Source organism: Diadema antillarum, unplaced genomic scaffold (genome assembly GCF_040938485.1).
Source record: "Diadema antillarum isolate AM-2024a unplaced genomic scaffold, OU_Dant_1.0 seq00000076_RagTag, whole genome shotgun sequence".
Classification (NCBI taxonomy): domain Eukaryota; kingdom Metazoa; phylum Echinodermata; class Echinoidea; order Diadematoida; family Diadematidae; genus Diadema; species Diadema antillarum.
The window spans coordinates 1,311,296-1,338,917 of NW_027271170.1; the positions used below are offsets into that span (position 1 = coordinate 1,311,296).

At 39.2% G+C, this 27,622-nt stretch overlaps 1 protein-coding gene across 1 annotated transcript in view; it reads left to right on the forward strand.

The window, feature by feature from the left end:
* Positions 1 to 447: 447 nt before the first annotated feature.
* Positions 448 to 27,622, forward strand: part of LOC139726063 (phosphatidylinositol 4-phosphate 3-kinase C2 domain-containing subunit beta-like) — a 53,012-nt gene continuing 25,837 nt past the window's right edge. Inside the window, exons 1-11 of the mRNA XM_071637146.1 lie at positions 448 to 610; positions 12,369 to 14,277; positions 15,207 to 15,295; positions 15,731 to 15,888; positions 16,813 to 16,930; positions 17,780 to 17,891; positions 18,640 to 18,719; positions 19,451 to 19,517; positions 20,243 to 20,586; positions 21,216 to 21,338; positions 22,107 to 22,241. Coding sequence (XP_071493247.1) covers positions 12,526 to 14,277; positions 15,207 to 15,295; positions 15,731 to 15,888; positions 16,813 to 16,930; positions 17,780 to 17,891; positions 18,640 to 18,719; positions 19,451 to 19,517; positions 20,243 to 20,586; positions 21,216 to 21,338; positions 22,107 to 22,241 — 2,978 coding nt within the window. The 5' untranslated portion in view covers positions 448 to 610; positions 12,369 to 12,525. The remainder of the gene's footprint in view (positions 611 to 12,368; positions 14,278 to 15,206; positions 15,296 to 15,730; positions 15,889 to 16,812; positions 16,931 to 17,779; positions 17,892 to 18,639; positions 18,720 to 19,450; positions 19,518 to 20,242; positions 20,587 to 21,215; positions 21,339 to 22,106; positions 22,242 to 27,622) is intronic.

Sequence of the window (27,622 nt, forward strand, 5' to 3'; positions counted from 1 at the left end):
TTTCCGGTTCCCCCGCCCATGAAAGAGGGGACGTCTCAAGAACACCTGGAGAAGCAGAATGGAGGAAGAATTAAAGGCCCTAAACAGATCTCTCCAGAGAAATGGAGGATGTTCGTTGCTGCCCTATATACCCATGGCAATGGAGGCATACCAGACAGTAGGCCTTATTAACAAGCACAAGAAGTAAGTAAAGTAAGTATGGGTCTTTAAGTAAGTAAGGACGGAAACTTAAGTAAGTAAAGTAAGTATACATATGTAACACATCTAATTGAGTGGGTAAACTCTTAATACTTGAATCCAAATAAAACGACCAGTCAGCGGGGAGCCATAAACAAATGGGTGGTTCGGTAACTCTTGAGGCCTGGGTTAATGAAACTGCACTTTCGGAGCATGCGCAAATAGAGGACGTATTTTCGCACTGATGATAATTTGTCAGACGCACTTCAACCTAACCGCACAGTGTATCCGGTCTGCGTATCTATTTCTAGGAAGGAACAACGTGAAAATCTGGGGTGTTTTAATGTTTTTTGCGATATATCGAGTTGGAAATGATGGTTGGCGTTTGATGGTGATATCAAGAGCAGGCAGTTTTCAAACCGTACAATTAATGGTAAGTATGATAAAATCAAGCACCGAAGAATCGAGAAGTTCATGGATTGTCGCAGTGCAGCGCCTACGTACAGCTATGTGCGTCACCGGAGGGGAGGTACGGACACAGCCCTCCTCCCAGCTCCGCGCACCGGCTTGCCGCTCCGCTGTTGTTGTTGCATGTACAGTACCGCCTCCTGACTTTCATTGGGTGGTTTTGGCCTGTGCTTTGGGTGTAATGACTTCATGCTAACCATGCATGGCCATGCTACAAGTACAGGTACTCATGCAGGTACTGCTGTACAATACTAATAGCCAGTGTTCCTGCCCCAGCCCACTCGCTGCACGGCTGCTTCCTGGTGAAAACGCAGGCCAACATAACTTTATTTTTGTTCATAATCATGCCGTGTATAACTGTAGCAACTCCACTGCATGCTGCACAGTTCTGCCACGTACCAGTGACCACTTTTGCTACCCAACGTTAGACATGTTGCTATATCCTGTGCTATATCTCATACGATCATTGTCAAACCACAAGTACAGCAGTTGGTGTAAGGTAAATTTAAATACGTAAACTTTATGTAAAGATAATGGTAGAATCCTATGGATATTTGGCCTTTGGGTGTCCAACACATCGACGCCCTACATGTAGGCCTAATCAAATGTTTTTGTATCAACAGATAGACAGGGTCTAACAGTTAGGTGACAGGTCCCTACTTAATAAAATATCTCACAATTTGCCTGAAATTTTACTCACATGTAAAGAAAATACGGCAGCCTCTGAATTCACAGGTGCACATTGAAAATGCAATTTGCGGTACATGCTGCAAGAAAACTGCTTTAAAGGCATAAGGTTATTTTGATGCGCTCGGTTGCGCCCAATTTTGAAACCAACATCCAAACCCTCTTGACATGACAATACATTGTACGTGTGAAATGCACTTAATGCTTTTCCTATGTGTATGGTATGTCTATGGTATCATTGTTTTGCTGTTGATCTTGTTTATTATCTGGTTTTCCAGTAATATATTTGGACATTTTCGAATCCCCAGTGAAGAATGCAAAACCACTGCGCGTAGTCTCATCCATGAAAGTTTGTTCTTTACGTGCGAAGCTATAAGCTACCAAATTGCAATTGTTTAGCATGGGCATGTAAGCAGGGAGTGGTGTTGAAGCACTGAAAACACTGGACACTCAAGACTAGGGCATTTGAAAAGTTTGTTTGACTACGGTATATGGTAAAGTTATCCCTGTGAAGAAACCAAGTTAAACCTCAATGATATACAAAGCATTATACTTTTGATAGTGCTAAGCGTATTAACCCGTTGAGGACGAGTCCCGAGTATACTGGGGTCTATGGGGATTGTGTGCTATAGCAAAATCAGTTCGTCCTCAACGGGTTAAAGTAGACTACAGGGCTTTTTGCACTTGCAAATTTTTGCTTAGTCCCGTACCAACGGTTGGGCTAAGGGGGCCTTAGCCCCACCATTGGTACCGGACTTTCCTTAGCCCACTTTCTGTTTACACTTGTTTTTGCGAAAGTAGGCTAGCCCCACCGATAATCCCGTACTATCTGGCCCTGCAAAAAAGCAGGGTTAGTACCGCAATTGCGATGCCAAGCAAGCGAGTGTAAACAGAACAAAGAAATAATCTGGGGCTAAGCGACGGAGACGAAGTCCGACCCCCACTGACCAATCAGAAACGAGGTAATCAAGTGCTGCTGGTGCGTGCGTGTACTTGTACAGTGTACAGTGTAATCATGAATATATCATGTAGTTTGGAAAGTACGGGACTAAGAAATATGAGTGTAAAAAGGTCAGTTTTTTCTTTAGCCCATGACAAGAGCTTAGTACGGGATTGATTGGTGAGTGTAAAAAGCTGCCAAAATTGGTACTGGATTAACGATTATCCTGAGTCAGAGAAAGTACGGGGGTAAGAAACACAAGTGTAAAAAGGGCTTTAATGTACGAGGAGTGCTCATCACAAAGTGACATTATTATGATGAGGCGCTCTCAACTCTGTTCAAACAGACCACCGTGCCCAGGGTGCCTTGAAGTGTGCCAAGTATTACCCCTTTTGAATTCATCATTTGGTAGCTTTCCTTCAATGCTCAATGAATCAATTGATAAAACTGTAGGGACCAACACCATGCCCGCGGCATTATATTTCACGTTCTGGCTGGTCACAGTTAGCTCTGGAAGTGGTATGGGGTGTGCGCTTTGCTTACTAATGGAGCAGAACTCTACAGTGTAGGTCCTCATATTAACGGTAAAAGGTCATACTGTGCTTTGTAACATGGGAAAAGCATGTTGTAGACTAAATCTCAAAGTTTTCAGTGTTTATACAACCAATATTTGGTTGGCAATATTCACTGGTTTGCAGCACATGCGGCATGGGCAGCTCCTAATGACAGCTCCTCTTGATACATGCTGTACTTTTACAATGCAGCAGTGGCTACTTTTTGCTGGTATTTTTTGAACAGTTACATAACTGTAAGAGATCATGTTGCTACTTTTGGCTACTCAATGATTTGTGTAAGAGAGGCATAATCAATATTGTAAGCTTCAGTCCACCGAAGCTGGAAAATCCAGTCTGAAGATTTGTGTCATGACCTTGTAATAATTATGATTTAATTTACCACACCAACAAAAATAAATCCAAGTTACAGCCTTCCTCTTTCCAAGAGATTATCTCTCTCTAGAGCTCTCTCTCTCTCTCTCTTTATGAATTCTCTGTCTGAGGCGTGACGCGTTATTAAAGTTTTCTGTCTAGATATTTGTGATGCTACTTTTTGCTATAGATGTTGATTCTGCATGTCTTCCATTACAATACACACACACACACACTCACAAAACCCCCCCACACACCTCACAAATAAACAAGCAACTAGTGAATAGCATGTGTATAATGCAAATTGACAATAGATAGTAAGTCCCCATTGATGATGGCACACGATTACATCAAAACTTTTCAGAGTGATTGTGAAGCCATCTCAAGGCAATGTTTAAAGAATGTTGCTAGCAACAGAGCTGAGATCTGGAAGATTTGAAGTGCTATTCCTTGAGTGTCCAGCACAGGACAGTAAACCAAACTCTCCACAGCACAGTCAATGCACAGGTTTCTTTTCTATGGCTGTACAACATTTACTTCTACTCTCTATGATGCACAGTTTTTTTTTTTTTTCTACAGCCTTGCATTGTTTATTCGAGCTGTGATGCACAGGTTTCATTTTTTACAACCTTGCAAGGGTCACTCTCTATAATGGACAAGTTTTATTCTTAAATACAATGGTAACTTGACAGATTGGCTCAGGGCAGTGGAATATTAAAATATTTCTTCCTCTTTTTGAAAAAGTGATTTAAATGTTTGTAAATGAATGTTGGCAAGAAAGGGCAGTATATCAACCATTAAAGATGAGCTGATTTTGATATAACACACATTTCCCATACACACCTGCTCGAGTATACTTGGGACTCATATTCAATGGATTAATTGCTCCAGATCAAGTAATGAATGGAGAAATAGTTCTAACAGAGTTACAAAGTGTACATTGTATACAGTGCAGTAATTAAAGGACAAGTTCACCTTCATAAACATAAGGATTGAGAGAATGCAACAATATTAGTAGAACACATCAGTGTAACTTTGAAGAAAATTGGACAATCGATGCAAAAGTTATGAATTTTTAAAATTTTTGTGTTGGAACCGCTGGATGAGGAGACTACTACAGCTGGTGAGTCATGTGCGTACAACAGTATAAAGAAAATGTAAAAGAAAATTGCACATATTTTCACTTTTTTCGCATAATAAAAGAGCTCTTGACTTCCCTCTTTCTAAAGGCAGGGGGAATAATATTACCCATAACATTTGTCGGTAACGAGTCAGGGGAATGTGTACTTTTTTCAAAAGATGAAATTTTGTGAAATTCTCTTTATATTTTCTTTATATTGTTGTACGCATGTGACATCTAAGTTATTCATACACTGCAGTAGTCTTCTCATCCAGCGGTTACTACACACTTTTGAACGGATTGTCTGATTTTCCTCAAACTTTCAATGATGTGTTCTATTAATATTGCTACATTCTCTCAATCCTAATGTTTATGAAGGTGAACTTGTCCTTTAAGGTAATGATGACATCTTGATGTTGACAAGTATGCATCAAAATTCCTGCCAAGGCATGTCTGTTATACATTGTAGTTCCACTTTGAAAGCACAATTTTGTAAGGTCTGTATAGCTTTTAAGCAGAAAGAATGTCTTATCTGTAAGTAAGCATTCATCATCATGAAGGACAGCTACAAAGTGTAAAAGTAAGTTGGGCTATTCCACAGGTTGGTGGACATGAGCTTAAAAATTCAAATTCAATATTTTTCTGTGTTATTCTCATTTTTAGTCCTTCATACATGATATTTTCAGGAACCAAAAATAAAAAGTTAATTTTCAAACGTTTACTTTGGGGAAAAATGGTTGAAAGTTGTGACTTCCATTCTGTACCAAAATACAAGAAAAATAGAGAAAAATGGAATATGGCATATTACCATTTCATTATTGCAACATCATACCAGTTTATTCATTTCCGAATTTTAGAAGACTCAAATTACCTAAAATACACAACAGCTTTTCAAGTAAATTTGTAGAACTCGTTCAAAAATAAATATTGTAACCCACTTAGGCGATGTAACGTGAGTAACCAAAAAAACTGACTTTGTTTTCTGAGAGAAAAATTCTTCACATTAAATTGGTGGGATTTGAAATTCTCTTCCTTCAAACAAACTCTGACAAGGTGATGACTATCAAAATCACAACAAAGTACTAATCTTTATAAAAATGATGAAGAAAAACTGTAACGTGAGTAACCTTGTAACGTGAGTAACCATTTTGTAACGTGAGTAACCAGCAAAAATTATGAATTTAGGTAACATTTACTGTGGGATGGCAAATTTTAAGTCTCATGGTAAGCTTTGAAGTTATTTTTGGTTAATTAAAAGTGAGATGAGAGTACCCCTCTCTGATGTGACTCTTTCCTCATAAAAAATAAACAAATAAATAAATAAATATGAGCTTGGTACATGGCATTGTCAATTTTGGAAACGCATGCTCTTTTCTACAAGGTGTTCCCAGATGTCAAAGTGGGAAAGTATAAGTAAAATTTACTGAACTTTGTCTCGATCAGGTCCAACTTTCAAACAAGCTTCCCCACAATGTTTGTTTTTAAGATATGTACAGTAAATATCACAAGAACTTCATCATGGAAATTAGTGCTCTTCACAAAGTATCATCACCATGTCCCATTCTGCATGAGCTCCCAGAGATCTAGAAATTCTTGTGTACATAGTGAACCTACACGTAAGTGAGCACGCTGGATGAATGAGTGCAATTTGTGCAAGGATGGTGGAGATTCATAAGAATCATGAACTCTGACAGTGCTGGTACCCAGTGTATCACCCCTAAATGTAATATCAATGCTAACTGTAATATCGATCCTAAATGTAATACACCTTAACCCTAAATGTGATAACAACCCTAAATGTAATACATTTTAACGAGATCTCAAAATGCAGCAAGTCAAGTTTAACCAGAGTCAGAGGAGGCACAAGAGAACCCATCTATCTATTAGAGACTGGTATACAGTGGAGTAAGACAGAAGAATGTATCCTGGAGAAGTAATTTCCAAGTTCTACATATCAAGTATATTTTACACTGTATCTGTAATGGAGCAAGTTGGGATGTATTGGAAATGGCCCAACCCTTGTAATCTTTTACATGAAATAGAAGATGTTTAAAGAAAAAAACTACCATAGTTGCACCAGCTATCAATATTGACAATAATTGTTGACACTTTAACTTTCAATACAAACACATATCAGCTGGATAGTATAGTCAAAATGCAGGCTAAATGACATGGACAGTATCAAGAAAGGAGAGCTCAATGTGAACATTTGATTTGGATTTTGAGTCTATGTCTAGGGTCTATTGTATAGCCAATCTGAAGAGTATTTAATTATGTTTGTCTATTTTTTTTATACTTACTGCTGTTCTTTTTTACACTTTGCAATTGATGCTGAGGCGAGAAATTAAATTGAATGCATTTGTTTTCGAGTTTTTAGCTCACCTGAGCCAAAGGCTCAAGTGAGCTATTGCGATCGCCCTTCGTCCGGCGTCCGTCGTGCGTCGTGCGTCGTGCGTCGTGCGTCGTGCGTCGTGCGTCGTGCGTCGTCCGTCGTCCGTCGTCCGTCGTGCGTCGTCCGTCGTGCGTCGTGCGTAAACTTTTTACATTTTCATCTTCTTCTTGAAAACCCCAAGACCGATTTTCATCAAACTTGGCAGGTAGCATCCCTAGGGGGTTAGGAACTCAATTTGTTAAAATGGGCACCATGCCCCACCCAGGGGGCCCCCAGGGGGGCCCAAACCCCCCAAAATTAAGGAATCTGTAAAAATCTTCTTCTCTAGAACCAGAAGTGATAGAGCTAAGTTAATACTATGAGTTAGTACATTGATGACTGTAGTTTCAAGTTTGTTCATGGCAGAATCAGGGGTGCCCCCCTTGGGACCCAGGGGAGGGGGAGGGGTGGGGAAGGGTTCTAATGGGGCCTAAATTGTACATTTTCATCTTCTTCTTGAGAACTCCATGACCCATTTTCACCAAACTTGGCAGGTAGCATCCCTAGGGGGTTAGGAACTCAATTTGTTAAAATGGGCACCATGACCCACCCAGGGGGCCCCCAGGGGGCCCAAACCCCCCCAAAATTAAGGAATCCGCAAAAATCTTCTTCTCTAGAACCAGAAGTGATAGAGCTAGGTTAATACTATGAGTTAGCACATTGATGACTGTAGTTTCAAGTTTGTTCATGGCAGAATCAGGGGTGCCCCCCCTTGGGACCGGGGGGGGGGGGGGGGGGGGGGGGGGGTGAGGAGGGGTCCTAATGGGGCCTAAATTGTACATTTTTATCTTCTTCTTGAGAACCCCATGACCCATTTTCACCAAACTTGGCAGGTAGCATCCCTAGGGGGTTAGGATCTCAATTTGTTAAAATGGGCACCATGCCCCGCCCAGGGGGCCCCCAGGGGGGCCCAAACCCCCAGAAATTAAGGAATCTGTAAAAATCTTCTTCTCTAGAACCAGAAGTGATAGAGCTAAGTTAATACTATGAGTTAGTACATTGATGACTGTAGTTTCAAGTTTGTTCATGGCAGAATCAGGGGTGCCCCCCTTGGGACCCAGGGGAGGGGGGGGGGGGTGGGGAAGGGTTCTAATGGGGCCTAAATTGTACATTTTCATCTTCTTCTTGAGAACTCCATGACCCATTTTCACCAAACTTGGCAGGTAGCATCCCTAGGGGGTTAGGAACTCAATTTGTTAAAATGGGCACCATGACCCACCCAGGGGGCCCCCAGGGGGCCCAAACCCCCCCAAAATTAAGGAATCCGCAAAAATCTTCTTCTCTAGAACCAGAAGTGATAGAGCTAGGTTAATACTATGAGTTAGCACATTGATGACTGTAGTTTCAAGTTTGTTCATGGCAGAATCAGGGGTGCCCCCCTTGGGACCCAGGGGGGGGGGGGGGGTGAGGAGGGGTCCTAATGGGGCCTAAATTGTACATTTTTATCTTCTTCTTGAGAACCCCATAACCCATTTTCACCAAACTTGGCAGGTAGCATCCCTAGGGGGTTAGGATCTCAATTTGTTAAAATGGGCACCATGCCCCGCCCAGGGGGCCCCCAGGGGGCCCAAACCCCCCAAATGAAGGAATCTTTAAAAATCTTCTCTAGAATCAGAAGTTATAGAGCTGAGATAATACTATGAGTGAGTACATTAATGACTGTAGTTTCAAGTTTGTTCATAGGAGATCCAGGGGTGCCCCTCTTGGGGGTAGGGGGGGGGGGTGGTTGGAAGGGTCCAAATGGGGGCCTGAATTGTACATTTTCATCTTCTTCCTGAAAACCTCATGATGGATTTTTGTCAAACTTGGCAGGTAGCATCCCTAGGTGATCAGGATCTCAATTTATCAAACTGGGCACCATGCCCCACCCAGAGGGCCCCAGGGGGCCCCAATTCCCCCAAATTAAGGAATCTTGAAAAAAATTGGGCCCTTATTGTACATTTTCATCTTCCACTTGAGAATGCCTCGTCAAAGTTTGGTGGAGCTGTGAATAATTTAGATTAGTGACTGCGTGAAAGGTGAACTTGCGATACTCAGGTGAGCGCTAGACCCGCGGGTCTCTTGTTTTCATTTGCAAAGCCCATGCCAGATCTCATACAGTATAGTAAATACATAAGTAGCATATACATATTGTCCAATTTAGTAAAAGAGAAAAGGAAACCTACTCAGAATGTTATCTTTAAACATAAACTGGTCTCTGATATCCTACACACATTATTTCAGAAAAAGAAACTTGAATGCTACACACATTAATTTTTTTGTGACATTTATATTAAGGACCATACATGGACAAAATGTAACGTGAGTAACCGTAACATGAGTAACCACCTTATCTGCACCCCAAGAAAAAAGCATGCGTTTGTTATTTTTCATACTATAAACAAAGTTTGTCTCCCTACTGTACCTCTTTGAAATGGATATAATTAACTTTCATAAAGGCTTGGTATGAGGACACTTTTCACTTTTGTCGACTTTTCATTTTATGCATGTCCAAATCGTGTAACGTGAGTAACCGACACATTTTAAAGATTTGCCAGGAGCATATCGAAATTTCTCAAGTTTTGTTTTTATACAAAGGATAGTCAGACTGTATACTTTGTTGTGATAAAAAGTTGTTTGGTTCATATCTATAATAAGGGAGTTACAGCTCCAGGAATGAGTGAAGGTTTCTCCAAGTGTAACGTGAGTAACCGTGGAATAGCCCAGTTAGTTTGATCAAATATATCCCATTGACATTGTTATTATCTATGGAACATACCTTGTACCATGGTCTGTAGCAAAATCCTTTCACATTTTAGATGCAAAGTCATGTGCAGATGTTGGAATATATGTCCCTGTTTAAACACTACACATAACTAGTGTTTAAACTCCTGTATCTGGGGAAACAGATAGCACTGCCTTTTAACCGGTTGAGGACTGACTGATTTTGCTACAACATGCATTTCCCGTAGACATCTGCTCGAGTATACACGGGACTTGTCCTCAACAGGTTGATAAAATAAAAAAGATACAGTGTACTGATGTGAACACTGTCTTTAAAAACAGAGCTGAAGTTTTACAAGTGTATGCTTGAGTTGATTCAACTAGCAACTGAGACATACAGTTTAGATGGACTATGATTTTAATTTCAGGGCTAAGTCATATGTGCTTATGTTGTAGTTTCTTTGAAAAAACAAACAGAAAGCAACAACATCCTTGTGCAGTGTGTTTTTGTACTTCATGCAAGATGGTCTTGGAGTGAGACTAGCAAGAGCTACCATTATCTGATACATAGGAAGTGTTTGTGAAATGAAAGGTGACATGCTAAGTACTACAGTATCCTTCATTATATCAGTTACAACCTGTAAATCACTGTACATTGGCTACACTTAAATGTATAATCACAGTCAAGTTCCTCTAGTTGAAATGAGGAATCCAATATCTACTTTAAAAGTCAAAATTACATTGTAGTAAAGTTATGGTGCAATAAAACTAGTGTCAAGGTATGCACTTCCATGTGTAAACTGTATATTTTAAATTGAAGCATGGAGTCAAAAGGGGTCTGAGCTTTTGATCATAGCAGAATCTTTGTTAGACTCAAAATGACATTTAAAATACAAAGTTTACAATCTAGATGTTATGGGATTGTTATGGTGTAAATTGAAATATAAAATAGTCATCTGAATGGTTAGAATTAAATCTGGGGGGGGGGGGGGCGTTTCATCAACGAGTTCATCGGAGGTTTTCACCGACAAATTTGCTATCAGCCAATCAGACGCAAGGATTTCAGTAGCTTTTAACAGATTGTCAGTGTAAATCACTGACAAAAAGTTTCATGAAACGGTCCCCAGTATTTGTATTTACAGTATACTGTACCTTGCAAGGGATCTTCAAAGATTATAGCCAAATTTGGTCTTTGGCCATTCATGTAGATACCTCTTTATATTCAATTACTTGTTATTCTGAGTGAAATTCTGCATTTTCAAGAGAACAGGGATGACAACACTTAACCCTAACTTGGCCGGGGGGGGCCTCCGAGGCCCCCCCTCGACGTTTCGCGCGATGTATCGCTATCGCGAGAAGCTATCGCCACAACGTTTCATGACTTTTTTCTTTCGAGTCTCCCGCATCTTTTGACACCAAATTTGCGATGCCCGGGTGTGCAGTTCCGAAGTTACGCATAAATATGCACGTGCATGTCAGACCAAAAATTGCTCAAAAACGTGAATTTGTGTACAATTTCAATGGAAACTGTGTTTACAGGCAAATTTCATAAAAGCATGATTATTTTGGGGTTTTATTGATTAAAATCAATTAATAACGCATTTTCTTGTTCGGAACAATGTCACGGACAAATTTCATCGAAAAAACAATGAAAAACATAAAGTCGAAAAAACAAAGAAATACATAAGAAATTCAAAAAACAATAAAATACTTAGGAAATTTTTTCTGATTGTGCAATTTATTTCTCTTACATTTGCTAAGGACACTAAAAAGAATATTTACAGAAAAAATGTGCCTGTTTTGAGCTTTATTTAGTGATTTATACCAAATTGTCTGATTTGATGCATCATTATGCATAAATTTGCATAATTTAGTGTAAATAATAATTTTTGAAGAAATTAACTTCGTGGTACTTTAGATTACATCATAGGCAATGCGTGTGCCAATTTTCATCGCGATCGCGCGGTCGACGGCCGAGATCCGGAGGGGGGGGGGGGCCTGGGAGGCCCCCCCCCTGGCTCTATCATCTACCTAAATAGCCTGGCCTAGTTAGGGTTAAAGGATACAGACAAAAAGAAAAGAAAGACTCGCAATTCTCTAACTGCTTATACAAAAAATTGTACAATCTGTAAGGGGGCAACACAACTTGAATACAGATTACCAAAACAGACAGCTCAATGCTTTAATACAAGAACAAGATACTAGCCCAAATACTTGTTCACCTGAAGTGGGTACCCCAGTAGTATTCCCTTTAAGTTTGAAAAAGAAAAAAAAAAAGAATGTGGGTGTACTGCACCGAAAAAAAAAAAAACACCCCAAAAAACTAATGGGAGTGTGTTTGCTTCAAACCTTTCAGGTTCTTTGTCAAGTAGTGCACCTGCCCTGCTCCTTTTAGTGGGGGTAGATTGTACGTTGTATGTTGTAGGGGTACAGTGTACAATGTACTTGTATGTGGTAGAAGGATATGCATTGTACTGAAGTGGAATCTCCAAACAGGTGCAGAAGAGTTACACTTCATACAGTGAGTTGATAGCAAATCATGATAGCATTGAGCATTTTGATGATGACATTTGACAATTCAATACAACTTCAGGCATTCTTTTTTTTAATTTTATTTTTACATTGTCATGTGCTGCAATGTACAGATGATGTGCTAGCAATTCATAGAGATATTTCACTTATTTTCAGAATAAGGGTCATCTAGGATTCTATATCTTTGGATAGTGAACAAAAAATCAAACCCTATTGCAAGAAACACAGGTAGGGAACGACACAATTTTTGTACGATCTCAAATTCCGTTTCTTTGTAAGTTAAAATTTCTAGCAATAGGTAGCCAGTGTACACTGTGAAAGCTTTATAGATGATTAAATACTTATGAATGGATTTACCCCTTTTCTTTGTTTTTATCTTTGCAGCTTGCACAGATCATTGACTAAGGACATACATTGGATGTCAGCTTCTGAACCTTGTTTATAAGGAGGAGGAACCATACACTTTACAAACTGGTATTTATTTCATGACTCAGTGCCGTCGATACTGGTGTGTAAGTGAGAGTAGAGGTCAGGAGGCAAGATGAGTACTACCAGTGGAGGGGTAGCTCCTGGCTCCCAGGACGTCCAAGCCACCTCCCAGGAAGATCAGTTTGAAGCTGATATCCAGAGAGCTTTGGCACTCAGTCTGGAAACTCAGCGAATGGATGAATTGAGACGAGACAGATTTGGCATTCCATCTGTAGCAAAGACTACTCCCAGTGGAGGGGTAGCTCCCAGCCTACCACAACGTGTGACAACCCTACCAAGTAGCACTACCAAAAAGCCTCTTGCAGTGACCAAGTCTTACTCAGTAAGAGACACTCAGACTGTATCCCATGGCATTGATACCTCTGGTCGCCATGGAGCTTCGGCTGGTCTGTCCAGGAAAACTCCTTTGAGTGCCAGTATGTCGGTGCCACCAGCTGAAGAAGACCTCATGTCATTTGGATTTGATCATGTCATGAAAAACTACAGTGCCAGCAGTAAAGGTGCCACAAGTACAACGGCTCCACAAGTTGGACCAAGCCCCTTGCCTAGCCCCTTGCAGTCTGGCTTACCATCCGTTGGCCCTCACAGTTTTGGATTAAGCATGAGTAGACCACCTTCACTGCAGAACACTTCCACTAGGCAAATACAACCAGTAGGAATGACAAAATCCCTGGATCTAACGAGTGAATCACCCAAAAATCCTTTTGCTCCACCTCTTGTACTTACCGGTCCTCAGACTAGCCACATGTCAAGAGGTCAACCACCTCGGAGCAGTGTGACAGGTGGTGGAGACGTGTTTAGTCAAGGACTGAGTGTGCAATCACAGCGACACATGAGTAGATCTTCTCCCTCCAGTCCTGAGACTCGGCATCGTGAAATGTCTGGACTCCCCGCAGCTACTGGCACTCCTGTAGAAGCCAACCTCACAAGTGGCAAAGAAATGTTTTCAGACCTTTTAACATCACTAGGAATTGACTTTGGGTCATCTAAGCCAAAAGCTGAATTTCCATCAAGTGATAGTAAAACTCCTGCATGTCAGAGTGATGTGAGTCTTATCAATCTAGCTCCTACTTTTGAACAGATTACTGGTATCCAACAAGGAGTTCAGTCATCAAACCTTGGTGGACCACCACCCCAGACTCATGGTCAACCGCCTCTTCCACCAAAGATGCGTCGCTCCCAGCAAAGTCAAATGGCCAATTGCCTGGGTGCCAGTAACAGTGGAATGCGTCGCATACACAGCAACCCCAGTTTCAGCTCTTTGGAAGTTCAGCCTGCTCCCCTCCCTCTTGCTACAACAGGACTGGGACCAAGAACTGGACCAAGTCCTAGCAGTCAGGTTTTTAGTCAACAGTCAGACTTGCAACCATCTGTACCAGGGACTCCCAAGGGCCCTATTGATCCTAATGATTTGATGGTGTTTAATCTTAGTTTAGCAGACAAAGCAGATTTCTTTGACTTCAGCTACTTTGACCCGTTACGGCCTCAGGTCCCTGACCCAGAGCCTTCCCCTGCCCAGGCCCAAACTCAGCAGCCAGGTGCATCTCCTGTTGACAGGTCTGAAGAAAAGATAGACTCAAATGCCGAGGATGAATCTCAGGCCGTTCCAAAGCTGAGGAAACCTAAACGTGAGGAGGGTTCCGGCAATCAGCGGCCAGCATCCATTGATGTGGAGGAGTCTGAACAGCCAGGAAAGAGACCAAGAAGTATCCATGGTGCTAAAGGTGCAGCTGTGGAGGTCGTTGAACCCGAGCCATGGATTCCAAAGTCAGCTGTCACTACTGCATCGGCCAAGAAATCAAAGGTAGCTTGACTTTTGGAAGATTGAAAAATGATAAAAATAAAATCAAAGGAAAATGTATCTTGACTCTAAAACTTCTAAAAATCAAAGGTAGCTTGACTTTTGGATAGACTAAAAAATAATGATAAAAATAAAATCAAAGGTACATGTTTCTTGACTTTAAACTTCTAAAAATCAAAGGTAGCTTGACTTTTGGAAGATTGAAAAATGATAGAAATAAAATCAAAGGAAAATGTATCTTGACTTTAAAACTCCTAAAAATCAAAGGTATCTTGACTCTAAAACTTCTAAAAATCAAAGGTAACTTGACATTTAGCCTGCCTCATGCACCCTGTCTGTAGTGTCTGTAATATCTTGCACACGTACTGTACATGCAGTACTTGGGATGTGGCAAGCTCTCTTGAAATTTAAAGGGGTTCCTTTCATGGTGACAAAAGTTACAAAATGATTGATTATGCTTGATCAAATTTTTATTCTAATTTTTATCTTAACTCAGGAAGTCTGCTCTCCTATAGTTAAAAAGGATTTGGCATTGCAGTAGATAATTTGTTTGTGTGTGTGTGTGTATTGCGTATGATGCGTGCAGTATATCATAGTCATTTGTTGCAACGCTAACAATGATGATGCATTAAATTGAAAGAAAAATCTTGGTCATGTCAAATTGGGTGACTTAAAGGAAGTCAAAGTCTGAATTGAGGTTCCTCTAAGTTTTGAAAATGGTCTATGAAAAAGTGTGGGTATTTTTTTCATTCACAGTCTTATGAAAACAGCAGTTAGAATGCTTGAAATAACATACTCAATGCCTAACATGATTTGTAAAATGTGAAGGACATCATGACATTTCTGTGTGTTTATATGTTTCTGGTAATCTTAGTATTTTAACATATGTTTTTTTTGTTTTCTCTCTTGTTCCATGACATTTTGTTATACAGCCCGAGAAAGTGTTTTTTGGTGATGGACTATTTGACCTGACTTCACAGAGAGATGAAGAAGGAGAGACATTTGCACAAACCATCAGCAGGTGTGTATCACTTTTTGACACAACCCGTTGAGGATGAGCTGATTTGCTACAACACGCATTTCCCATAGACCCTTGCCCAAGCACGATTATACTCGGGACTCATCCTCAGTGGGTTAAGAATCTCAAAATACGGCTGGGAATTTCAATGAATCTTTATTTCAGAATCATTGTGCAAATTTGATACATCATATATATTACCTGTGAAAAAAAATTCAAATGGAAACTGAAGATGGTGAGAATTTTATGTATATGCTGTGCATTTGGTTTTCTGCTCTGTAACAGGTAATTATGATATATATATATTTTTTTTTTGCAACTGATCGACAAATTGCCCTACATCGACGTAAATCGACTTTAATCAGTTGCAATGAAAACATCTTGATGGAAGAATTTCATTAATTTTTTTATGTATTTCTTGTTTTCTGAATTTGACAGGCTGAGAAAGAACTATCCAAGTATTGACACCATGACTAACAGAGGCTTTGTGAGTTCTCTCATCTTCTCTAAGAGATCTTATGAAGACATGGAGACAAGTGTTAAGGTGGTCCTACTCAGAAAAGATGTCAGCAGACCTATCATTTTCACCTGTGATGGTAAGACCTTAAAGATATCCTTTCCCCAAACTCTGTAACTTTCATTGCATGGTGGTTAAAAGCCTTTTGGATAATAGCATCAAACAATCAATTCTTACGCTGTAGCTCTCACCTGTCAAAAGAAAGAATTTGTGCATATCTTTTGGAGATATATGTACTATATATGAAAAAAAAAAATACTCCCAATATCTTAGTTTTACCTTTGATACTATAATGACTTTATCATATCCCTGTAATCCTGATGCTTATTGAGCAGTGCTGAGGTGTGTTAGAGACCTTCCTTATCACAAGGTTACTATCAATGTCTTTGCTATCCACATTTTTTTTCTCATAATTTAATGACCTTTGTTTACATTGCGTTATAAGCAATGCTTTGTACTGTACGTTTTGCAGTGTTTTTAATGATGTGATTTTCACAAGTTGGCTGATATTTTTGAAATTAAGACCTCTCTAAACAAGAGATATTTGCTTCTGATTTTGTGACTCTATTTCATGATTGCAAATTCAACCTCTTGTAAACTTGCTATGCAAGTCCCAATTTGCAAAATATGTGTCATCACAAGCGTGTATATAGTTGTTGGTATTAACATTGTGACCACATTTATTACTTTTGAATGGAAAAGGCAACTGTATTCCAAAGCAATATGTCACTCATGCTTACTGAAAGGAGGAAGTATTTCTGTAACGAGCAGAGTGCAGAGTACACTGTATACAATTGTATATCACAAATGAAGTGTTGGATCTCAAAAATGTGCGAGTACAATCTTTATGTTTTGCAGTGCAAAAATTATTCTACTCTTGAAAGTGAAACTTTTACTCCTTTTAATACATTGCGCATGTAGTAATTGATTTGTAATATATCCCTTATCTGCGCTCAATGCTGAATGTTCTTTTATTATTTGATTTCTTTGCTCTCTGCTGCAGTGAATACATCCATTCAACACGTCATCAGTCAGGCGCTGTGTTACATAGAGGGCAGTGTGGACATTTCCAGTGACTCATTTGTCCTCAAAGTCCCTGGGTTTTCTGAATATCTCTACAAGTGAGTTCACAGTCAAGACATTGCTTAATTTTATGGTGTGTAACATCCAGTGGCATGCTTTGTTTGGCCTGCATGTTTTGTTCTAGTACAGTACTATGACAGGGTACGAAACTTGCTGTCTTATTTTCATTAAATCCCTCATGAAAAGATCTCAGTTTATAATGACAATTCTAGCCCTACAATAGGTAGATACAGTAATGACATTGAATGGTGTGCCATACAGGTATTCAGAGAATTATAATTCTCCATCAATACGATCTTAGTGAGTTCTCTAATGCTATATCAACTTATATATTGTATTATAGTTTTGGTTGAAATCTAACTTCAGGTTTCTAATATTTTTTTTTTGTGTGTGAGATAATGAAGAACCTCTCATGAAATATGAAAAAGCATGTAATTCCAAGAGGAATTCAACTTTTATTTGACAAAAAATGGTTTTGAAATGGCAGAGATGTCCCAAACAGAACAATCTGAATAAAAGGTGGGACCCGTCCATTATTAAGATCTCTTTGTTTTACTTTGTTTTTGGATATCTCAGCCATTTCAAAACAGAATTTCGTCTAATAAACTTTGAACTCCTCTTAAAACAGTATGCTCTGTACTTTTTCATAAGTGGTTTCTTGGTATCTCTCTAAAAGTTAAATGCCCAATCCTCATCTCCACCAATACTAATACCATCCCTTTTAACGAGGCTCTTCACTGGTTTTGTGTGTTATTTTGTGGCAATGGGAATGCACTTGGTCACTTGAAATGAATATCATATTTAAAGTGGTTTCTGTTTTGCCATCATGTAAAATCTCAAGTAGTAGAATACTGTATATAGTATGGTCTTTGTTATACTGCCCTCAGTGAGACCTCCCTAGGTGACTATGAGTATGTCCAGGAATGCTACAAGCTGGACAGAGATGTCCGCCTGGTTCTGGTCAGAATTGAAGACGTGGACACATCTCTTGGGAGAACAGTAAGTGACTCTCCTCACTTTGGGATACCATGCAATGATGAACTCAATATTTAAAACTTTGAATAATGTATTATATGGATGTATGTATTTGTGTATGAATGTACAGTTGTATCTATGCATGCAATTTTTCTTTTCAAAACAATGAAGTTTAGAAAAAAACGTTTCTGATATTAATATTTATCTGTAAATCTCTAATATTGCTGAAATTGATGGCCCAACCATATGTAAACAAACTACAATTGTACAAGTGTTGGTACCCAAAGGATTCACTTTTTATACACTTTGTATGTTTTATAAATTCTTGTCAAAGTGTATTTCAGAGACTTGCTATATTGAATGGCAAGTAGAGCATTTTAATAAAACACTATTAAAGAAATAGAAAGAAAGAAAGATACATAGTATCAAAGGAAGGATTGTAGTTTCGAATAATAGCAGGAAAACCAAGTAACATTTCTGCCAAGAGAAATCTACCAGTGACTGGACAGGTGTTATTGTTCATTCATTTGTTTATATTCCTTGAGATCTCTTTAAAGCTAGATGAGTTGTTTATTTGGAATGTTTGTTTGTGCTTGATACTTCTACAAGAAATGACCAAATTACATTCTTAAAATGACATGTGATCTGGTATATATTCACCTCTAAAATCCCAAAAGCAATGCATGTATAATCAACATCCAGTTAAAGTTGATGTTACAGTGCATCAGATTTGTCTAACCAAGTGAGATGTTTTTCTTGTTTCTGATCTTAGAGTGCTGATGATGAGGGTGATGTTGGTATGAGCACCTTCTCCAATTTATTTGACAGACCCATCACTACATCAGTCTCAAAGTAAGTGTGCTCTACTACTATCCCTTTACACAGACATAGATTCTCAACAATTTAACCGAAGTTTTCACACCATCACCAGTTTATGTATACACCAGTGTATGACACTGTACACCTGTGAGGAAAGGGTGTGTGAATATCATTTGTACAGTGTAGTACAGTATTTGTAAGAAAATATTGAATGAAGGGTGTTTCAATGTCTGATTCACTGGATGGGAAACCTCTTCATGGTATGGTGTTCAGTTAAATGATAAAAATCACCGGTCATCTCAAAGCCTGTCAATTAAGGAAATCATGAAATTTTCGCGAATGGGAGCTGATGGTCTTTTTCACGGCATGAAATTTTCGTGAAGTGCCTCTGGCATTTAATGCATATTGTGTAGACAAGAGCTTTCACGTGCATTCTAATTTTGTGAATCTTGGCTCTCGTGAAATTCACAAAATAAAAATGCCTGTGAGCATTGCTCGTTTTACACTATATTTCACGAAGGATGTTATTCTTCTACTGTTAATTAATTAATAATTGAAAATAGATTCCATAAGGCAGTAATCTTGAGAAATATGTCTGTAGTACAAAATCCTCTGAGTGATGTGGTGTTCACAGTTTTTTGGGAAATTAATGTACAGTCTGGTTCTGAGTAAAGCATGATTTTTCTAGAATTTGAAGTATTTTTGTCTAGATGATGTAACTGTTGTTTTGATGAGTTTTGACATTATTCCTGTCATGATTCTAGGATGGGGATCAATGTACTGATGGATGCCTTTACCACAGAGTCAGAGAAACTGAAGAAAGCTGTACAGGTGAGGCAAGATGGATGTCAAATAGATTTCAACCCATTGAGGGTGGTCTGATTTTGCTACAACACACTTTCCCCATAGACACTTGCCCGAGTATACTCAGGACTCATCCTCAATGGGTTAATTTACAGCCAATGTTAATTGTCTTTCTTTGTTTATGTGCATTTGTCTAGTTCAGTCACTTGCAGCCTTGTGATGTTTTAATGTGTAATGTAGATGTGTCTCATCTTTGTAGCATGATGAAAGAGCTCTTGGTTTACTCTTTTCAAAAGGCAGTGAAAATAGTATTACCCTTTACATTTGTCAATAACAAGTTGAAGGAATATTTTCATATTTCAAAAAATTCTCTTTCATCTTTGTCTATTTGTTGGTGAGATATTGTGACATTACATGTTGTTGTAGCCTTACCTTCCAGTGCTGATGCCACATGCAATTTTCTAAACCTTTTACAATTCATAACTTTAAAATGGCTTGTCCATATTTCCATAACTATCACTGATATGTTATACCAATTTGTCTGCGCTCCAATGTATCAATGTGTTTGTAAAGAATATATTTCCCTTTAAAATCAAATACACAGAGAGGTAGATTAATACCAAATGTTATGGATTCTCATGTTTTATTCATCAGTGATATTAGATGCAACCACTAAATGCCATCAGAGGTAGCTTGAATTCCAACCACTCTGACCTGTCCATGAATTCTCTTTTTTGTGCTGTGATTTTTAGGCCAAGGTTCATCAACCCTACGTGGGTCCCTTAGTGCAGACAGTGAAAGCAATCTGTGCTACTCTTGCCTCAGTGGAGTCCAACAGTGTTACCATGGCAGTCAAGATCCTACAGACCGGCCATTCTCCACTCCTTGCTCTAGAGAGATTGACGGATGCTGTCCTTCAGCTGGTAGACATTTATTGCCAGGCTTTTGATACTGACATAGGACCTGAGTTGACACCGGGCGTGGCCTCCACACGAGGAACTATAGAGGCTGGGTTGGAGGATATTACTACCATGGGACAGAGTCTGCGAGTCAAAATAGCCTCTGCACATCGACTTCCACTGGCCTGGAAGAATGCGTGAGTTCTGACAAGTCTTATACTGGTCAACAGAACACACAATTTTTTTTTATACCCCCCCCCCCAAAAAAAAAAAAAGAAAAAATACTTTGTCAGTAGTATGGGATCTCTATGATGTGTTATGAATGGACCAGTATGGATGGAGTGCTTTTAGAGAAGCTTAAAGAAGAAGGAGTTAATCTTAGGCTAATTAAGATAATTAAAATTTTGCCAATTGTGATGGATTTATCTTGTCTCCTTTGTCAAAGTATGAGAGTCTTGTAAGGGTTTTGTGATGAAAATGTTCAAGTATTATGATAGAACAAGGGAATAAGTGTTTTTACTAGAAGATTTGTGGTTTTTAAGTGATATTCATTTTTTCATGTACATTATTTCCCTTCTTTGAATAATTTATGCAGTGTCCATTAGAAATAAATTTGTCTCTTCTGCTGGCACTTGATCTGGAGAGCTGAGATTTCTAGTTATCATTGTAGCACATGACTTCGACTCTACTTTGCAGGCATGACATGTTTGACATGATTTTCTAGTAATCATTGTAGCACATGACTTGACTTTGTTTTGCAGGCATGACGTGTTTGACATGATTTTGTAGTAATTATTGTAACACATGACTTGACTCTATTTTGCAGACATGACATGTTTGCAGTCACTTGTCAAGTCCTGTACGGTGGTCAGCCGCTCCACACTCCAGTGGAAACCTGGCCTTCCAAGATTTCCAACGGATTTTTTGACAAAGTTTCCTGGCATGAGGAGTAAGTGTGCAGGTTGAGCTTCAAGCTGCTTTAGAGACTTGAAGCTCTCATCTCATTTTATACAGATGATGGACAACTATAGGCGTGGTCAGACTGGCAAAAGATTGAGAATTTTAACATTGTCTTCGCGATCTTTTGTTGTGCGGTCACACCGGCAGCCAAACTTCTCGATCTTGGGTCATTAGTGCGCGTAGGCAAGAAAGAATAAATTGTGTACATGATGATGCATTGTAGTCTTCTTGCTTTAGGATTGTGTCATAGGACCATCTAGGAGATCTCTCAAGAGGTGAGAGTGTGGCAAATAGGGATCTATCAGAAACCTTTATAGAAGGATCACAGAAAAAAAGTTTGTGTCAAAACTTGTGCTAATGATCATCCTAGATTGGTTCACATTGTGTTCAGGACATTGAATAATGACTCTGGGTGGGATCTATTAAAGTATCCGACTAAATGGTGTATTTCCGTAAAATTTCCAAAGTACATTGTATTATACATACAAGAGATTTTTAACTACGGAGCATTCTACTCATAAATTTCAAACAGTGGTCAACGTATGATGAACTTCATAAGTTACATATTTGCAACAATTTTTTAGGTTGAATAATTTTCTGGAGAGTGACAAATTAATGTACTCTGGTATTATGACATCAAATATATACTGCAGTGATATGGTTGACATGTAGTTGTGTAACAGGTGTTGGCAGTTGAGTGCTAAGACTGAATGAGTTCATGTGAGCCTTCTGTTTTGTTTTGTTCTGTTCTCGTCAGTGTTGAGCTGCCAGTCCCAATTAGCCGGCTACCAAGAGAAGCTAGGATCTGCCTCTCACTGTGTGGAGTAGATATGAACAGTGGAGAGAAAACGGTACTAGGCTGGGTGGCTGTACCTCTCTTCAACTTTAGAAGGTAACCTGTCTATCAACCTCGGCTCATTTCTCATAGTGCTTTGATTGGTAGAATATTTTGATGAGAAGGATTTATTCTGAGAGGCGAAGGGAAGTGAATGATTTTACACTGTCTCTGTCATCTCCTGTCACTTTTATTAGTTTATTACATACACAGCAATTTCAGACCTGGGGCCAGTTTGAGGAGGATGCCTTTGTATTCTTAACCCGTTGAGGACAGTTTGATTTTGCTACAACACGCATTTCCCGTAGACGCTTGTCCTAGTATACTCGGGACTGTTCCTCAATGGGCTAAAAAGTAATCTGTGCTTGTTCATTGATTTCTAGCATAACCCCCTGCTTTTGAAGTGACACATGATAGACGATAAATTTGATTTTCTCTGTTTGTCTCTGTAATTATCTTTTCCTGTTTTTCTTTTGTTTTCTTCTTAAATGTATAGAGACTTTGCCAAAGATATTATGCCCTATGTAAGAAAAATGGTGATAATGATAATGATAATAAAGTATTGCAAGTAGATACTCAGTTATCGCAGCAGATAGTCGGTGATTTCATGCTTTCAAAGTCAGTGTTTGGCAGCTCATGAATCGTTCTGTAGGTCAAAGGGCAGCTGAAATTAATCCATTCACAACACATTTTATTTCACAGCAGATTGTCAAGATTATCAGATGCTTGAAAGAGGTTGATAAAGCAAGATTATTGGAAGTTAACAATGTGATAACCTTTATCTATCGCCGAGATGATTAATGGAATTTGTCACTGCAATCAGAAGGTTGGATTGTGACACATGTAATAAAAAAAATAATGAAAATGATGTACAAGTGGGACAGACATCATTGACAATGTAAATTTGAGTCACAGTAGTTGAGGAGAAGGATTAGAAGCTTCCTCCACGGCTGTAATCTGGCAGAACTCCCTAAGTCGATTTTGGTCGATTTTCAGGTTTTGAGTGTTTGGGTTTTTTTTTCTCTTGCTCTTTCAAGTGGGCCAAAAAATAAGTTGTGATTCGGTACAGAAAGTTATTTTTTGAAAGTAATTTTGGCAAAATTCCTGAGGAGAGAGGGCGATTAATCTGGCAGAACTGCTTAAGGCGAGATACGAAATGAATTTTCTGATGTTAATCAGGCAGAACTGCGTAAGTTGACTTACGACAACGCTTGGACCAAGGTGTTCCTGCATCCCGCACGGACATGGTATATCTTAACACGCGCGTGCGCGGCCTTGGTAGTGACGAACGCGCTGTGCGTTGTTTTGAAGTTACCATGCAGCACGTCGCAAACAAGCGCGCTAGTACACGACAGTCACGCTAAAGCAATGGATCCAAAAGCAGTGACCCTCAGCTCTTGGGGGAAATTGCCACTTTCTTTCCCTTCATAGACTGGCAGGCTTCAAAACAGGTCAATATGCGGTATGCCTTACTATTAAGTTTTGCTACAATTTTGGGTTTTTTAAGCCTAGAGCATTTCTAGATCTAACAAACGTTATAGTTTGCATCTTGTCTGACAAAACGCTCCAATCAACTTTAGGCCTAGGGTCTACTTAGTACTGCAGCACTTGTCCATTGTTAGTGTACGTGAAATCAATGTGTACTGTGCGGTAGGTCACGCGAACAACAATATCTGTAATCCATTGACCATAGCTTCTCATTTTGTTTTTCATTGTAATAAGCGGTTAGTTGGCTTGGATCTTCTATTTCTAATAAAGCTGTAGGCCTAAATAAACTTTTAGTCAGGCCTAGCTCCTAGTGTTCTTTAGTTTAAATAGAGTTTAGGCCTTTAGCCAAAAGGGTCTAGGCATACTCTCACTTTAGGCATAGAGTAGGAATGATGACATCAGTAGGCCTGTCGTATGCAGATCCCTATACCGCTCTACTAGTCTGACTCTAGATGTCTGTTGTATCAATATAGGCCTGAATAGACTACGGTCTAGATGGTCTACAATGTAGTAGCTGTAGTCATGATGAACATACAGCTTATCATCTAGTCTAATATTATTCTTAATCCAAATGCAATGCTTCATGAGATCGACAATGACCCAAGAAGCAGCCAGGCTTTTGATGTAGCGGTACTTCTCGTGCCGCTAAATAAGACTAAAACATAAACACAGACGGACAATATTTGGGGAAAGTAAGTTATTTTCCACATACGAATTAATAGATAAAGTGAAATTGAATGTGAATCAATAATGATGACTTTATACAATGTGAACAAATATTTCCAAAAAAAATGTACTCGATCTAAAATATTCATTGTTTTGACACTGCATCCGCTGAATAGTAAGAGGGATGGATGGTAAAATCCGATAGACAATCCGCAGAAAATAGACTGAGATACGTAGTTCTGGCTGATAAACCACATGTTTTATCAGCCAAAACTGCTTATCTCTAGGAGATACGCAGTTCTGGCTGATAAGCACGTGGTTAATGACGAAAAGAAATACATAGTTCTGCCTGATGAAACACGTGCTTATCAGGCAGAACTGCGTATCTCCTAGAGATACGCAGTTCTGCCTGAAAAACCCCCCGCATTGCCAAAGACTTACGCAGTTCTGGCTGATCAACCCGGGCACTTGACCAGAAATACGCAGTTCTGCCAGATTACGATCGCAAAAATTTGGCGATGATTAATCTGACAGAACTGCGTAAGTTTTTAAAATGGTAATTATTACTACTTAAAAAGGTTAAATTGTCATTTTTTTGCTGGAAATGAATTCTGTAGGCCAATTATGACCAAGAAAAAAAGAAAAATGCAACTCATCGTATGCCAGTTTAGAAAGGTGTAACATTGAATCTTTAAACCCGATTTCTGGCGTAGTGGGTTAAAGGAGATACGCAGTTCTACCAGATTACGGCTGTCCATTCTGCTGCAGTAAATATCTCACTACATGACATTTCTGCTGTAGTAAATATCTTACTACATGATACACAGATGAAGGAGGCTCATCCTGGCATTGCTAGATTGATTAATATCAACCTTTGACGTCCTCCTTTAAATAAACAGAATGATGTGTTGTAGACTTCCACTGCAAAACTTACACAGAAGTTATCAGACAAATGATTTGAAGTTTTCAGAGGGTTAGTGTGTGGATAGGAAGCATCACAATACTCTCATCTTTCCAGAAAGTTGTCAGAATATCATCTCTATAAGTCAGACTTTTTGGTCTATTAAAAATGTCCATGCCTGTTATGAAAGCAGGTACATAAATAAAGGCATATAGAGTTGCATCAATTATTTTTAATGCCTCTACCAACGAAGTGGCCGGAGGCATTATGTTTTCGGGTCGTCCGTCCGTCCGTCCGTCCGTCTGTCCGTCCGTCCCGTTTTTTTTTTTGTCGATATCTCAAGAACCGTGTGGTGGTTTTACATCAAACTTGGTATGAGGGTATATCCTGGGGGGATAATACTTTGTTTGGATTTTAGGGTCACGGGGTCGAAGGTCAAAGGTCACAGGTTATTTTTTTTAATGTGATTTTCAGGGTATTGGTACACTTTAACATAAATGCACAGGAAGGATAGTACACTGTTAGCACAATTCCCGCCATGGTATCAATCTTATGGTACTGTAGTGCTCTGATCCAGCACCTTACAATGCAGCACATCTATATGAAGGTCTTGGTTTCACTTTATTCAGACTTGGGAAATTTGTGATGATGCATGCAAAAGAAACAAGCCAAATAGCTCTATATCACACACACACACACACACACAAATCCAACTCAATAAATTGTTGATGGTTTTGCAAGCTCTGTGTGATAGCCAACTGTATGTTTTCCATCTGAAGAGGGCTGCATACCTCTACAGAGTTCATAATAACAAGCATTGAGTCATTGAACTGTACATGTCTTTCAAGTGAAGAGTTTGTTTGCAAAAACCGATAAGTCCATATTTGCCAAATGGAGATATTTGCGATTAAAGGTCAAGAAAAATAAAGAGAATAATAAGAAAATTTTTGATTCTTTTGACCATAACTTCAAAAATATACCTTTATATGTAGTGATCAATATATCATTCAAAAGGTATTATTTTTCACATTATGACAGAGATCGTACTTCAAAATCTTCAAAAATGGACTTATCGGTTTTTGCAAACAAACCCTTCAAGTATTGTTCAATGGTGTGATCTTTCTCCATTGGCTGGTTCAATCAAGTAGCATACTGTACACATGAATGTATGCCATTTGTACATGCATAAAATTTGCTATATGTGACCGTGCACCTCAAAACGAACATAAAGTCGCACAAACTGATTTTGCGTAAAGACTGAAAATAAGTGAAATGGGTCAACCTAGCCGAACTTGACTTTTTCATATTTTCTGAAAGAGCGGGTATTCTTTTACATTATGTTGAAATTTGGTATCATAAAACGGGCAGGAAAGTGTGTTTTTTTAGCAGTTTATCTCGAACGTTTTTGGTAGCATAGTGTGATTAGGTGTGTCTTTAGAATCCCTTTTTCATTTCTGAAAAACCTTGTCCACACTCTTCACTTTCAACTGTAATAACTTTTGAAAGGATAGTGCTAATGCTTTGAAAGTTGGCATTGAATATGAACAGAATGTGCTAATGAGGCATGCTTAATTTCAGTTTAATCTGATAATCCCTTCATTGTTGTTACTCTGGTGGTTTACTTCCTGTTTTTTGTCCCATTCATCGCACAGCCAGCACGGTTTGGTAAAGATTAAGCGCTTGAATAGACACTGTACTTCAGAGCCTCTTTTCTCAGTTCACACTTTTCCTGAGTTTGTGTTTTCTTTCCAATATTTAGATAGGTTAGGAGAGTCCATTTGATTTGAGTTATACATCATTTTAAAGCTTAAAGTCTGTTCTTTCAGTATATGGTCTTAACTAAAAATTCATGTCTGGCGACTTTTTGTTTGTTTTGAGGTGCAGAGTCACATATATGAATGACTGCAGATCTGACATCGTTACAGAATGCCTGATCACATTTATATATTCATATACAATAATACATATATTCACATACATTGTATATACTCATATATTCATATATTCATATAATCATATATTCATATATTCATATATTCATATAGTCCTATATGTAGTATGGACCTGTTGATCATTTGTGATTATTTGTAAATATTTGTAATTGTACAGTTACAGACAAGCCTGATTTCACATAGACCATGTACAAAGTACAGCCGGGCCAAAGGCGGGGCCTAAGGCCGGACCCAAGGCCACGGCCCAAGGCCCAATGCCCAAGTGGGCCCAGGCCCAGGGGCCCATAGCTCAAGTGGGCCCAGGCCCAGTGGCCCAGGGGGCCCGGTGGCCCAGGGGCCCAGGGGCTCACGGGGCCCAAGGCCGGGCCGAGGCCAGGAGCCTAAGTGCTGGCCCAAGGCAGGGGGCCCAGCCAGGGGCCACCAGACTGAGA